At 38.7% G+C, this 16,301-nt stretch overlaps 1 protein-coding gene across 6 annotated transcripts in view; it reads right to left on the reverse strand.

The window, feature by feature from the left end:
- Window positions 1–9,021: 9,021 nt before the first annotated feature.
- Amph (amphiphysin) overlaps window positions 9,022–16,301 on the reverse strand; it is a 215,049-nt gene continuing 207,769 nt past the window's right edge. For all 6 annotated transcript variants that reach the window (XM_047562437.1, XM_047562439.1, XM_047562435.1 and 3 more), the window contains 2 exons: window positions 14,810–14,911; window positions 9,022–10,220 (listed from right to left, as the gene is read on the reverse strand). In XM_047562437.1, the coding sequence (XP_047418393.1) occupies window positions 10,113–10,220; window positions 14,810–14,911 (210 nt within the window). In that variant the 3' untranslated portion in view covers window positions 9,022–10,112. The remainder of the gene's footprint in view (window positions 10,221–14,809; window positions 14,912–16,301) is intronic.

Raw genomic sequence — 16,301 nt, forward strand, 5'->3', positions numbered from 1 at the left:
CCTTTTATCAAGAGGTGCAGTTTTATTTCCCCACTTTTTCATGTGGGCAGAAGTTGTGAATTCTAGTTCTAAATCTAGGACTCAAGAGACCTAACGTGCTTCTGCTAGCTCTTGTATCCCATCATTGTCATGAGAACAAGCCTGGGCTAGCCTGTTGGATATGAAACTCCCTGGATAGCAGAGCTGACTCATTTCAGCCCAACAGCCCCCCAGCAGAAAACCCACCAACATTTGCCCAAGTCCACCCAAGATCAGCTGAGCCTGGCCCAGACCTGCAGGACAGTCTAGTGTACCCATGGGCTTGTTAGGAATAATAAATGACTGATATTTTAATGCACTCTTTAATGCATTATTGTGGTAATAGAGTCAATGATAGATGACAGATAGATAGATAAATTAGAATCTTTATAAAGAGGCAAAGCTAAGGATATATAATGTATAATTATAAATAATAAATATCTGTGTGACTTGTATAAATAAATATCTGTATGACTTGTGACAAGATGTACAGACAGTCCCCAATTTATGATGGTTCAACTTGGGATTTTTCAACTATACAGTGGTGTAAAAGTGATTCACAATCAGTAGAAATCATACATTGAATTTATTTAAAGGGACTCTTTGCAGGGTTTAAGCTGGGCTTGGTGTTGCCTGCCTGTAATCCCAGCAGCTTGGGAGATTGTGTGATGTTAACCTAGCAATAATGTGGGAGTCAATTTATTGTGAATTATTACAATGATTAAGTTCCCTATGAATTAACCTAAGAGGGAGTGTATCCCCTCTGTATCATTTTGAGACCATAGTGAGGCAGGTCACTGGTATTTATTGAGCTTCATGGGAACATATCTCAGTATCAAGAGCTCTCAGCTAAGACTTGGATGATAGGGATTTGATATATATTTGTGGATAAATTATCATGTGTGTAGTTTGTAAGATTATCATAAGGGTGTCTGTAAAGCTAAATTACATAAATTGTGTTATTTCCATAGAAGAATTTTTTTTTTAAGTTTTCAAAAAACAGAGTTTTCATCCCATCAGCCTGGACTAGGACATGATGGGACCCAGTGACTCAAGCAAATCATTACTGATCATGGCGGACTGAAATAGGAGTTGACACTGTAGGGGAGAGGAAGCCACAGGAAGTAGACAGAGGGGGCATAGTTCATGTCCCTGTGCCTGTGAGACTCACAATGTCCTGCAGATCCCCAGAAAGCAGCAGCATCTCCTGTCAACATGTGGACAGGCTGGGCAAGCACCATGTTCAGGGAAGCAGAGTGTGTCCAGAAACCTCAGCCAAAGCTTCACATCCTGTCTGTGTTTCCCACAGGATCTGTGGCTACTAGGTGCATGAGGACATCAGGACACTGCCAGGTTTGACCAACCTCTGCCCACTCCAGGTGGCTGCCACACTAGACTTCCCTTCCCTGAAAATAGTCAGCTTGTGACGCCTCCCACCCCATGGGATGAGCAGTCAACAGTGCAATCTCATAAGCAGTGCACTCTCAGGATGGAGCTGCCAAAAAGGGACTCTGCAGGGTTTGACTTGAGAACTTGCAATTCTTTGAGAATGTGTTGCTTGGGAAATGGCAGAAACCCTTGCTCAAGTCCAGCTCTGCCACTTAGAGGTTGTGGGTCCTTGTGAAAATCACTGTAAATGAGGATTACAGCACATGGAAATCTTCTATGAAGTGACAGAAATTAGGTCAGCTTATTTTTTTTTAAATAATAAGTTAGATTTTAGCACCATTTAATCCTTATAACAATTAAATGTTTATGGACCTTCAAAGGAAATATAATCAATCACATTTAACAGATGAGAGAATTGGAATCTTAAAATGTTGACTTACTCATTGACAGTTAAGAAGCAGGTAATAAGACCTGAATTTAAACTCGTTTAATAAATTCCACAACCAAAGCCACTATTCGTTTAACATATACATATATATTCAACATATAGAGAATTTTTTTGCTTAAACTAAAAAGTGTAAGGAACCATAAAAAACTTTTCAGGAAGACTTCATAAACTCTTTATGGTACCTTATATTTCAGCCTCAGCAAGGTGATACTTGCTGATGAAATTGAAGCTTACAAAGATTAAGTAACTAACTAATAAGATTAAGTCACCTAACTAATAATGAGCACACAAAGAATTTGAACAAGGCAGCCAATCTTCAGAGCCTGTACCCTGAGTAACTGCTGGGCTGTTTATGATTCAGGGACTAATTTCTGTCTTCACTGAACTATGTGATGTTGTACCTGCTACTTGTTTTCAACTCCATGCTTCTGGCTTAAAAAGTACAGTATTTTGTCTGTGTTGTTACTTATGTTGACTTTTAGCACTCCCTTCTGGTCATTGGAGGAATACCCAATACAGGAATATGTCTTCCTGTATTGGAACCTCAGTAAGTGATGTGTGTCATTAACAGCAAAGACTGTAGAAATGACTGGAAAGGGCTCTGCAATGTAAGGCAAGTACCAATTACATACCCAGGGTGCTTGACAATTTTAGACAAAAGACTCCTTCTTGCACAGTTTCTACTTTCCGAGCCTCAAGATAAGAGGAGTAATTTTTGGTTTCTTCCAGGTTTAATGATTTGTGATTCTGGCTTGAATGAATGCTCCAGATATTAAAATAACAGGAGTAGCAGAACAAAAAGTGAAAGTTTATTTTAATTTTGATCCAACAATAATGTATACTGTTTGCTTCCTCTTGATGCTATTCTAGGAAAATTCTATTATGAGTAGGTCCTTTAAGAAAAACACATTGCTTCCGCCAGGTTTTCTGTCTGGAAAGGCAATGGCAGCCTGCACTACACAGAGCAGGTAACTTCAGCATATCTACCTCAGGCCAGTAAGAACAAAATGCTCAAAAATTCCACCTAAAGAGGATAGGGACACTGAGGTTTGAGGAGGCAAAGTTCACTAGCACACACACATGCACACACACGTATATGGACACAACAGCAATACATATGAAAAGCTGAGTTGTATTGCTGGCACTTGGTTTTGGCATTATCTAGAAACTAAAAGAGAAGACCCTCAGTAAATCCAAATATGCATGCAAAGTAGATTTACGGGTGAATATTTAGAATTTGACATCCGTTTGCACCATCTTGCTTCAACTTTAGTTTTAAATGTTTCAGAGCTTCATTAGCTTAAAAAGTCACAAGGGTCATGAACAACACATTCAATACGCCTTGTCTCTGAACAACATGGTAATTATCTTCAGTTTGGAAAATGTCTTGGCTGAAAAACCAGTTCTCACCCTCTCACTGTCATATGACTGAGCCCACAGGGCTTGGGTTGATGGGAGAATGTAGTGTTCCTAAATGGAGCTGCATCCTCATTCCAGGTTGCTTCATTCATCTTGGACAAGAAGCTTGCTACGAGGGGGACAAATCCCCAAGACCAGTGCACAGTGGCCAAGACCAGCCAGGTGGCAGTTGGCAGCTAACAGACACAGAGTTTCTCTGAGAAAGGAAAAGGTCACATTTCCCACACGCTACTGAAGAAAATGAACAAATTCCCTTTGGGATACCCTGATCTTAATTTACTCGTTGAAACTATTCTGAGTGATTGATGGAATATGGGTTGTCTAAAATTAGGTCTCAAAGAATAAATAGAAGGTGGTGATCATTTATCCTAAAATAGGTGCCTGATTTCTTTTTAGTAGTTGTTTTTTTAACCTCAGATTTCATGGTTTTTTGGTCAGATTTATGAGTACATGGCATACTAGCATCATTAATCCATGCCACTCATGTTGTACAATTTTAGACAGTTATTATTTTACTCTTTTCTGCTCCTTTGTTCCCCTTGCCTCATGCTCCCAATCTACTTGAAACATACCCTTAGTGTGTCTGTATCTGTGAAAATGATACAGCGCCGTTTGAGAATGATGTATTTTTAACCCATACAAGTGGCATACCATTCCTGCCTATCCGTGTCTGGAGGCCTGTCTAGTCCTCCTTACTTCTCTTTGCTGCTGCTTGCTCCACATCCAGCAACCATTGCATCTTATCCATCCATATTCCCAGGCTTGGGCATGTTGCTTTCATCAGCAATGCTGTCATAGAGTCCTTGCAGGGCCTCCTTCCAACCAGAGGAAGTGTTTCCCTGAGAATCTAATCCCAGGATGGCTGGTCAGGGGGAACACATGTGCACACATACTGCCAGTGTTATGGTGTTATCTGAAATTTTAATTTTTGCCAACCTGATAGCATCAAGCAGAATCTTGATGCCTTAATAGGTACTGATCTGATTATTAGGAAGCTGAAGGGGTCTTTTTTAATATCTGTCCTGCATTGCAGTATCCCCTTCAGGGTCCTATCTATGCATGGCTTTTATGTACAACAAAAAGGATCCATGTAGCGAAGGGTAGAGTTACAGCCAGGCTTCCTGTTATATGGAGCCTGGTACTGCCATTCGTTGACTGTGTGATCTTGAATAAGTTTCTTCCTATCACTGTCCCTGAGCTTCCTTATCTGTAATAAATAAGAGCAACTACTTCATAGGGTTAAAAGATTAAATGAATTAAGACATAGAGAATGCTGATGTAGCATGCCTGGAAAATAATAAACATGTAGCAAATATTATTATTGTATTTACTATCCATGGTAATTTATTAATATTTTAATATGAATTCATAAAAATAAAATACTATACATAAAAATCATTGTAAGAGTAACCATTGAAATTCATTTCTTCTTGACCTGCATGAGTCTCTTGTGTGTTCTAGATAGTTTTTCCTTTGTGTTTTAGGTTTTACAAAAATATTAAGCCGGTCATCTATCTACTAACTTTATCTGAAGTTATCTTTTCATTAAATAAAAAATGCTTAGCTTTGATAGTCAAACTTTTATTTTTTTAATTTTATTTTGGTCACATATTTCGTGTACTTTGAAGACTTAAGAAAATTTTTCTTCATTTTTCAATATCACAAAGGTATTTTACATTTCTTCTTATTTTTAATTCCAGATTTCCTTTTAATACTGGGATTAGCTGCTGGACTTCCTTGAGTTAATTGATCCACCTGTCTCCTATTTACTTATTCAGCACACTTGTATGTAAGAACCTAGAGGGATACAGAATACAGAGCTTGATAGACAGTTATTCATGTAGTGGAGAAAATAGAGAGCTGAATAAAAAAGATCATATTCACTCCACATGCTATAAGAGGGTTGAGCAGACGAGGGCACAGGAGTGAGCCTGTGGAAAAGGCTGGGTTGAGGAGGTGCCTTGAGCTGTGCCCTAGAGTGATGGGGATTGGAGGCAAATATGAGAAGGTGTCACATTCCAGGACAGGACATTTCACCACAGGGTGAGCATCTGTATAGCCTTCTGGAAGCAAAAGATAAGTATCGGCAAAGACATGGAAGCTTTCAAGGCCATGCCGTGGTGCTGGGATTCAATAAGAAATACAGCATCCACTGTGTATGTGTATGAGAGGGGAAGACAAGGAGGGGACTAGTGACATCCCCGCGTCAGCATTAGATACTGAAAATGGATGGAGGGGGACACACCAGGAAGACAGGCACTAGGGAGATGAAGGTGACAAGACATTCCCAAAACATCTTCATTAGCAGTGGGAAGGAACCTTACTAGATCAGGTCATAGAAATTAAAGTGAAAGGTGTTTTGAGGGAAGAAACAATGGCAGGAATTTGTCCTCTGACAAATGAGGCATGAGAAAGCTCCCCAGTCTATAGGCTAGGATTCTGGAGAATGGGGAGCCACTCCATGATACACTTAGCACAAGATCTTTGTCTTATAAATTGTGTCCCAGGGTCCAGGGAATTGACACTTTAAAAACTTGACAAATATTTAATGAGCAAATTAAGATGTGCAGTTGGGGGCAATCATTGGTCCCTCTAAAGGAACATGCCTGGAATACAAACAGAAGGATAGAGGTCCATATTGTTCCGCCCCATGCCCAGCACCCACAGGAAACAGGAAGAAAAACAAGCAAAGGTGACAGAGAGGCACAATCAAAAAGATACAAGAACAAGGAAAATTAGTATCTTGGAATCTTAGGGAGAGTTTGGAGAAGTTTGGTAGCGTTACCAAATGCTGCAGAAATCATTTGCTGGTTACTGGTAGGTTTGTGCAGAGCCAAAGAAGACAACACAGGGTTAGTATTTATTGATGGGGAGAGGGTCTAATATGTGGCCATGTCCTGTGAAGTGGGGCTGGATTGACAGGGTGTGTTAGTGGATCAGGATGCATTTCTCCAGCACTAACTGCAGACACGCCCTGAGGTGACTACTGGAGGGAAGGAGAGATAAGCACACAACCTCAGCCAGATCTTCAAGAACCAGACAATCTGAGTGTTTGACCCGAGATCATAAAGGACTGGAAATTAATTGGCTGTTAATGAAGAAAAAGGTTAGATTTCCTTTGAAAAAGCTTCAAGGGACCCGCCTGGCCTTTCTCTTACTTCGCATAGATTTAAGAGTTGTGTCACAATTCACTTTTACACTGAAAAAGCAGTATGGGCTACCAGTAAGCAATCTTTAAAAAGTATAACCAATGAGTCATGAAATATTGGGGTGGACTTTTCAGCTTATTCAAGCATAGTTTATTTGGCTTTTGTGAACAATTGATCAAACCTTTGCCATGCGCCTTGAAGAATGCTGCCAAAGAACAGCCCTGTTGGCGCCAGCGTGGTGCTCCACAACAGGATAGTCTTAAATCAGGTCTAAGACAGGCTCAAGGGTTATCTCAAGGGTGAACAGAAACATGTGGCTCTCGGTTTTCAAATTTTGCCAAGAGAATATCGGTTGTTGTCATCTCCATGCAGCTACCAAATGTCCAATTCCATTTCTTTGAGTCCTGGGAAGAGGCCACAATGGTGGGAAGACAGTAGCTACAGCATCAAATGGAGAAAGGCTGCCAGCTGCTTGCCAGCTGCTCTTCTCCAAGCCTCCCCCGCCCCCAGAATGCCTGTAAAGTTTCTCACTGGGTTCCAAGCCAAAAATGGAAGGCAAGTTTTTAGTTAGGCTCCTTTGAAAAACTAGTGGAGTTAGATAGCAAGGTCAGTCTTTTGACCAGTCTATTTCTAAGGCTTCAAGGTGTTCAGCCATGCATTTTGTGTATTTTAAAGCACTGAGCCTTGGTCTCTTTAAATTCATTGGTTTTATATATGTAAATATATATATTTTATAGTTTCCCAAAGGTGCTTCCTCAAATGGGCCACCTGACTGGGACATGGGTCCTGCTGGGATTTTTCTAATAGCCTGAGTAAAGTTTTCTTTATGCCATAAGAGCACTCAGAATTCTGAACCTGCACACTCTGTCTGGCAGCCCCAGATACGATGGGTGTGTTCTCTGGCTGACTCCAAAGCTGTCCCAGCTTTGTCGAGAAGAGCAGGCTCTGGTGGAAGACAGGCAACAACACGCCGCATGATCTCTTCCTGTTGCAGGGGCCCCGGTTACCCTGAGATATCAATAAAAGTTCAAACTGCCGGAGGATTTTGTTTGCAGTTATTCACATCACACAGGTTTAAAAGCAGGGCCATAGGTGGTATTGGTAGGAATGCCAATGATTTTTCTTAAGAACTACAGGTTTTCTTTATCTGACTCAGAACTATTTGAAGATTTGCAAGTCATTAGGCTTGAAAGAGGAATCTTAAAATACGGAGAACAGGCTCAGCTAGGGCTCCTTGGATCCAGTCCATTTGGTGTAAAACATAGGTACAAACTTGCCATTATATGAACAAATGATGGGTCTATGATGGGTTTGTGGCTTGTGTACTCACACATCCCTTTGAAAAATCAACTAATGTGGAAAAGTGTTCACTCTATATGAGAGGCCATTTTTGCAAAATAGCACTAAACTACCTGCTTCACCTGCATTTTCAGTACAGTGAGAATTCTTGGATATTGGCAACTCCTGAGACAAAGAATCTTGATTATTTAATGTTTAAAAACCCAAAAGATATTTTAAAAGAATCAGGAATATGTCATCTTGGACAAATGTTGTTACATTCACCTAGGTAGTTTTATCTAGGAAGTTCAAGGCAAGACTTATCTGGGTCATGTTCCCTCAAACTGTACACTGGAAGAGATACTGTGGACAGAAGTGCAACAGGAATTTCAGAATAACTGTTCCAGGAGATGTGGCAATTATCTTTATAGAACATGAGGTGCATGTTATTATTAGAACTTATTTTTCAGTCTTGGTTTTTAGCATCCCTTGTGCAGTCTTAGTATAAGGAGGCTTTCTATTAAGAACCTCACACTACTGCATTTCTCTTGCTGAAACAGCTATGCTTCTGGACAATGCATACTATTTTCTTGCACTAGACCAGCATTCATGATGACCTATTTTCCCTGAAAATTAGCCTTTTGAAAAACCATGGGTCAATAAAAGCAATTTCCCTATTAACACATAAAACCTCAAATTCAGTAATCTATCAGGAGAATTTGAACCATGAATCAGAAACAATTACCACACTTAAAGTCCTAAGAATGCACATTCTTGATTAGCCTGCACTGTGAACAGAATTATAGTAGCAGAGAAGAGTCTAAATCAAAATGAAATGTTTTTGTTTGAAGAATCCTCTTCTGGTAACAATGGCCCCATAATCGACTTTTCTATTCCATTGGATTAAATATTTTATGTACCTACAAACATAAACATGCCAGAAAGAAAAGTGACCAAAAAAAAATGAGGCTGGCATGGAAAGAAATTGCTGAGTATGAAGGTTGTAAGATTGTTGGTGATTCACAGACTGGGGGGTCCACAGCCGGCACCTTTAAGGTGTCTCCCTCCATAGCTGTTATTTGTGCTGTAGTAATTGCTGGTTATCAGGAACACTGAGTGACCAGCAATGACTGGAATGAAGGGGGAGGGGGAGAGAGAGGAGGAGCTATTGAGCACAACCCAGTGGAGGAACAAGCATATTCCTGCACAAATAACAACTCCAATATAAATGATTTCAAGTAGTGTGTCCTACTGGAAAATGCTTTGTTGGTTTATTTTTGTTTGTTTTTTTAAAAAAAGACTCATAAAAGGGAATTAGGGTAATTGTTAGAGATTACCAAAGGTTTATTTGGAATGACACAGCACGGAAAACATAATTATTACAGATGATTTGTGGATACAGCATACATCACCTATTTTCTTTTAGGACAATCTGTGAAGATGAGTTGCATAAATATAAAGAGGTGGGAATATATAGGAGCTATTTTAAATAGGTTCTTTGGGGGGTGCATTAATATGCCCCATCTTCTAGCCATTCTGGTAAAGGCAGAAGTGAAGACCACTTAGCTGCTCATCCTGGACCAACCTTCCTCCAGTCACAGCAGCTGGACAGCTGCGTAATCAGGCCCTGCTTTCTCCAGAGGGGCAGAAGCTTGGACGTGCTATTTGTCATTTCATCCTGAAAACTGCATATGACAAACACAGATACTGTTGACCACTTTGGCAATGGGATGGCTGGTTTTGCCCTGAGGCAAAACTGCAACTGTAATGCCAGACAGAATAAGAGCAATGCATGTATCAATGACACTCGAAAGGCAAAGAGCTACAACGGAAAGGAAAGAAAGCAACTATGTATATGTAGCCTTCTGCATACACATAGATCCAGCAGTCATGGGAACTAGCTCATGTGACTGTGTGTCTGTATATATATGTATATGCGGGTGTGCTGGAAAAGACCATTGAGAACATTTGCAGCAGTTTAGTTTTAAACACAGTAAACTTGAAAGGGAGAGAATAAGATAATCTTGTACTACAGGACAATTCATCACATCTTCTGCAGGGCAGCCACTTGATACCATACACTTGGTGCAGAGAAATTAAGGTCTGGTCTGGAGAAAGCTACTTTAGAACTGTTGGGAGGGGAATCAAGTACAAGAGTGTCCACAGTTGGGACAAAGCACAAACAAACCTGTTATTGACCACATGGGAACAGAGTGAGGGTTTTTTCCCTTAATTCGCTTTTGTTTTCCTCTTATACCTTTTGCACACATGCTCTACTGACAGGTCTTCCCCAGCTTTGTCTGGCGTCAGTCTGTAAATCATTAAGAGTGTAATAGCAAAAGTGAATTCCTCGGGATTTTGCAAAGGTTTAAAAACCCAGTCATTGAGCTCTTTCAGCAATACTCGCAGCCCTACTCCAGGCGTCGGGTGAAGTTCTCTGGAAAGAGGCCTTTGTAGGTGGCCAGGTCTCTGTACTGCAGCCAGTCTGACTCCTTCACTCCCACCAGCCAGCCAGCATCCTGCAAGACAAGGACAGCCTTTCAGGGTTTAATGAACTACTGAAGAACTCATACGATAATTTGTTCCATTAGTGTTGTGGTTCTGCCCAAGATGTTACAGAACATGGGAAGTGGTGTGCTATGACCAGTGGGAAGGCAAATAATTTAGGAGTGAAAGAAAAATTAAAGAATGAACATTGGAAATTATTTATATACTCTATAGAGTTAATTGAATTAACATCCTAATTTTGTATGATGGCATATTTAAATGACATCTTCTGGATTGTGGCATGAGAAAAAAGAAAACATGGTATTCAAGGAAACTGTAATCTGTGGGTCACAGTGAACTGAGACTTGAGGTCTCCTGGGGAGGCTACAGAAAGTTTATATTTCACCCTGAGTCACTTGTTTTAAGGAAGAATCTCTGTTCCACAGCTCACAACATGTAACATAATAAACACCCTCTGCAGGTCTTATCAAAGACTGAAAGCTAGATATGTGCTGCCTGATGTTGCTGTTGCTGCTGCTGCTGCTGCTGCTGCTGCTGCTGCTGCTGCTGCTGCTGCTATTATTGTCTGATATTTCAAGTTTCTTTAAACTCCAAAGCACTTTAATATTGCGGCATTCTTGTTGGACACATTCATATATTCTTTATAAATTAACATGTGTCTGTCATATAGGAGGAACACCATTATCAAAATAAAGACATTTAGCCACAGAAAGGTTCAAGAGCCCATGCATGGTTGCCTTACAAAATGGAAGGTGAGACTTAAAATTGAGAAGCAGAGGCCACTGTCGGCTCTTGGCCCTCAGCAAATAAGCAGAGCCCAGTTGGACACAGTGGAGTTGGAAGGAACAATAGGAAGCATGCAGACTGAATGAAGTGAGACTAGTGGGGAATGACTGTCTTTATTATGTTAACCAGCACAGGAAAAATGCCACTTAGGATGAGAGATGGCCAGATTTAATCTGAACCAATCCCCAGCACAGTTCAAGTACATCAGATAAAACGAGGTCTCAAAAATTAAATAAAGAAGCTGAATACATTCCCTTTTGATATCATCTGAGACTATAAATTGATACTGCCATATAGACAAGAAATATAAGCACTTAGACAGGCCAATTTTTGAAGGCAGAAAAAAAAGAAAAAACACTGAGAAAAAAAATGACTCAATAAAGTAACTGATAATATTCCCGCTGATGAGGAAAAGTGCCTCTTTAAAATTATGATGCCGTATATGTGAAGGACAAAGTTCTACTTAAAGTAAAAGATGGTAACTAAATATCTCCCAGACCTCTAGTATGCATATAAAAGGTCATTTCTTCCTCACAAGTGTCTATATTTGACTTTATTTACAGTGAGTGAAAAATCTAATGGCAGCCAAGTAGATTCAACCATTTTAAAATTGATTCAATATTAATAATAATAAAAAAGTCAAGCACTTCCAAAAACCCATAATGAAGATATATCCCAACACATATATTCTGAAATGAAACTTAAATCACAATCTGAAGGATATTAGCCAACATCATAATTTAGTTAAGGACAATTAAATTTTAACTGCTTAAAATATGTGATAGACAAGGATTTACCATTCTCATAATGGTTTCTATTAGACAAATGCTTCTGCAAAGAATAATTATAAATACTAGAATAATTCTCTCTATGGACATATGCACACATACGTAAATCTATCTATACATTTGTTTAAAAATATGTAACATAAAATATAAGTCTACATATAATGAGGTAGGTATTTATTATGGGCACAACTCTTCAAGAGTGTAGCAGGTGAGACCTAAGCTGATCCTGACCTCAATCCATGTGACAGAGGGCATTCAGAGGATAGAGTTTCGGGTTGCTGAAGAAACTGTACATTTATGGGGGGATAGCGTGAAAAGGAGGGAGCCATGGTGGGATCCCCAACTACGCAGGGAAACTTTTTGAAATCTGTGGCAGACCTCCAAGTTTGCATACATAAGGGGTACTCCAAAACCACGGGGGGAAACAACAGCAGAACTTGGCTAAAATATAGATATAGAGATATAGGCACTGTCACTGGAGGAGGGCACAGGGTTTAGAGTTTGCATTCCAGCAAATTAGAAGTATTAATAAACCCTGTGAACTTTCTACTGAAATAGAAAGCTGTGTCTTAGGTGTAGAGACAAAGTCCCAGGACTAAGAATCTATGCAAACTAAAGGCACCCATCCTAACAGTATATAACAAATTTCCACAAATTCCATGTAATAATACAGTAATTTAAATGCCTGCTAGAACAAAATAAACAACCTTCAGATATAGAAAACAGAATCCAGACATTGAAGATTATTCACCCACTATGTCCAGTATCAATATAAATATTAATATACACAAGGAAAAAACAGAAAAGATGACTCAGTGATAAAAGGAAATCAATGGAAATACGCCCTGAAGTGGTCCAGCTTTTGTAATTATCAGTAAGCAATTTAAAACAGTTATCATAAATACGTTCAAGTACTTAAATTGAAAGACAGTGATAATGAGAGAAAAGATGGGAAATCTCAGCAAAGTATAGAAAAGAAAAGAAATGTTAGAACTCTATAATGTCTAAAACAGAAAAATCACTGAATAAGCTTGACAAAAATTCAAAGTAGCAAAGGGTCACAGTATTAGAAGACAGATAACAAAAATCTTCCAACATGACTACCATAGAAAAATATATTATCAACTCTGCCCCCTAAAAAACAACAGAATCTTAGACATCAAGAAGATGGACACAGAATAACTGGAAATCAAGAAAAAATAATAATAAAAGGAAGAGACTGAAAAAATTGAAAGAAATAATAGCTGAAAGTTTTCCAAATATAATGGAAAATATCAGGTTACAAGTCTAAGGAGCTCAGTGAGTCCCAAGTATGAAATCATACACCACCTAACCACATTCTAGTCAAACCAACACAAACCAAAAACACAGAGAATTTTCTCAGGGAAGTTACATTGTATACAGAAAAGTAATATTTAATAAATGGCAAATGATTTCTTATTATAAACAAGAAAGACTAGGAAATAATAAAACATCTTTGAAGATTGAAAAAAGTCAATTCAGAATTCTTCCCCTTATGAAAATATCTTTAAAATGAACATGAATGAAGACAGTTTCAGATAAACAGAAGGCAACAGACTTATTGCCAGCAGATCAGTGCTATGAGAATTAATAAAGGAAAATTTTCAACCAGAAAAGAAATGAAAACAAGTAAAAACTCAATTTATAGGAAGGAATGAAGAACACTGGAACTAATAAATAAGTTGGTAAATATAAAAGACCAGCTTTTAAAATTTTATTTCTTTAAAAATTAATTTATGGTGAATGCAAAAAACACAAATCTATACAACGGAATCTTAAATCTTTTTGAGATGTTGATGTTTTTGCCTATATTAGTAATTATACTTTGTCACTTTTTAATGAAAAGTCTTTTTAAGATTTTAATAATAATTTTGTTAATGCTTTCAAGGAAACATCTTTTGGCTGAATTAACTGTCTCTGTTTTATTGTATTCATTTGTGAATTTATTTTTATTATTTTCCTTCCTTCTATATGCTTTCTCTTCAACTTGACCTCCTTTTATATTCTTGGGCTTAAAACTAAGAATCAATGATCAATATCATGAGATTTTTTTTTTACTTACACTATTATTTCTTTGACTCATGAAATATTTAGAAGTGCATTTTTAAAATGTTTAAACATTGGGGTTTTCATTATTTTTGTTAATTTCTAGTTGTACTGTGGCAGAGACTCTGAGTGCTTGACCAGCCCCTGATTTACATTGGTGTCAGGTACCACCATCAAGAGAAAGAACAAAATATTAGAGATGTATAAGTCTTAATCTCAAAAACTGTGGTGGTCAACTTTACATTTTTAGGGGGAGGACTCATACATCTCTTTAGCAGTAGAATGGAAGTTATAGATCTCTGCTCCAGAAAAACGTGTTCAGAGATCCACGTACATATACCTCTGGCATACCAATTTCAAGAGTCCACAAATGCTGAACAGGAACAAAATGGGAGTTCCCAGCACCTTAATATCAGACCACTCTACTAGGAGGGTTTTGGTGGTTGCTGTTTGTTCTGTAATGATTTCTTTTAAGGTGGGGTATAATTTAAATACTACAATAAAGTAGAGTTGTGAGGCATACAGTTCAACTGAGTTTTGACAAACATACCCATACCCCATCACAAGAAACAGCATTTTCATCTCCCTGGAAAGTTCTCCCCTGTTCTTTCCCAGTCAACCTTCAGCCCTCAGGGGCAACCACTTTTGAAGGGGATTTTGAAGGGGATTCACAAGCAGTTTCTGTATTTCCTGAAGAACTGTGTCACAACATCCCTAGGAAGTGGTTATAGAATCAGAAAAGTCATTGAATTGCATAAAAACAAAACCATGAAGCAGCAGCCCAGAGAGTGTCCTGTAAAACAAGCTAACTAACGGTATGCTGTGGTCACAAGCCCTTAAGCCCTTTTCAGAGTTGGACTGTAGCATCTCAGAGAACAGAAGGGTCTTCAGGAAGTCACTGTATCCCACTGTCCCTCAGGAAAAACCAAGGTGGCCTGAAGCATCTTCCAATCTTTTACCTGGTCAGCTTCTGAATCTGAGGGGACCACCAGTACCACATCGCCCCTTTGTAGAGTAAGTTCATCTGAATTTGCTGCCTCAAAATCATGTAGTGTTTCCACCTGCAAAAGATTTAAAGAACTGATTTATTTTAGAAAGAGGAGATGTAAAAGCATGGTTTCTTAGTCAGATCATAGGCAGGCACACTTAGAAGCAGCCTCCAAGTGGGATAAAAAGATGAAGATACACACAGGGATAGATGGGATGTGTCCTCCAGAGGTTCATGTGTTGGAGGTTTGGTCCCCAGTGTGGTAGTATGGGAGGGTTGGGAACTTTTAAGAGGTAGAGCCCAGTAGGAGGTCATTAGGGCAACTCCTTCAAAGGAGATTAATGTAATTCTCACAGGATCCCTGTTAGTTTTGCAAGAGGGTTATTATAAAAGAGTAAGATTAGCCTTTTCCCATGCTCTGGTTTCCTGTTTCATCATGTGATCTCTCCCACTTCCCACAATACATCTGCCATGTGATGTAGCCAATGGTGCCCTCACCAGAGCAGAACTAATGCAGGAGTCATGCTCTTGAACCTCCAAAGCTGTGAGCTACATAAACCTCTTTTCTTTAGAAAGTATCCAGTCTTGGTTATTTCATGCTAGTTATCAAAAATAGACTAACATACACTCCAAGGAAAAAGAAGACCTCTGAAGACAAAAAGGAAACACTATTCTTATTTACTTAATACTTTTGATTCTTACTGACTTATATGAGGTCATCTGCATGTATATTTAGTAATGAAATGCCTTCTGCAATAGCTGCGAGTATTATTACTTTTTAATTCATCATCTCTTTGTTAAAGACTTTCATGTTATTACCTCTGATGCTTTTTTTATTGTTTTAACAAGCAATAAAAAATATTATTTGTTGTTTAGCTTGAACGAAAAAATGCCTTGCTGGAAGTTCCTCTAACTTTGGCTTCTGCAAAATAACTAAAAATCAGGAAAACTACCACTTGCATGTTGTATAGGAATCATTATTTAATTTAAAACCTGTGATCAATTTCTTTGTAACTTAAACTACATCATTTTCCTATCCTACCATGACAAGCTGTTTTTCTTTCCTTCAAAAAATATCTCTTTAAAAATATATTACAGAAAAAAAGCAGAAAGTCAGGCATGGTGGTACATGCCTGCAATCCCAGAAGCTTGGGAGGCTTAGGGAGGAGTATTCCAAGTTTAAAGTCAGCAACTGAGTGAGGCCCTAAGCAACTTGGTGAGACCCTATCCCCCCCAAAAAAAAAAAAAAAAATTAAAAAGGGGGGGTGCTAAGAATGTGGCTCAGTGGTTAATCTCTCCTGGGTTCCATCCCCATTACAAGAAAAAAAGAAAGAATAACATAATGAACATCCATATTCCCATCTCCCAACTTGAAGGACTATATGGTCCTAGCCAGTTTAATTTATCTCATGTCCCTCTCCTAAAATCCACCCATGACTTAGACAACATGCTTTTAAAACATG

This window comes from Sciurus carolinensis, chromosome 8 (assembly GCF_902686445.1).
Source record: "Sciurus carolinensis chromosome 8, mSciCar1.2, whole genome shotgun sequence".
Lineage (NCBI taxonomy): Eukaryota > Metazoa > Chordata > Mammalia > Rodentia > Sciuridae > Sciurus > Sciurus carolinensis.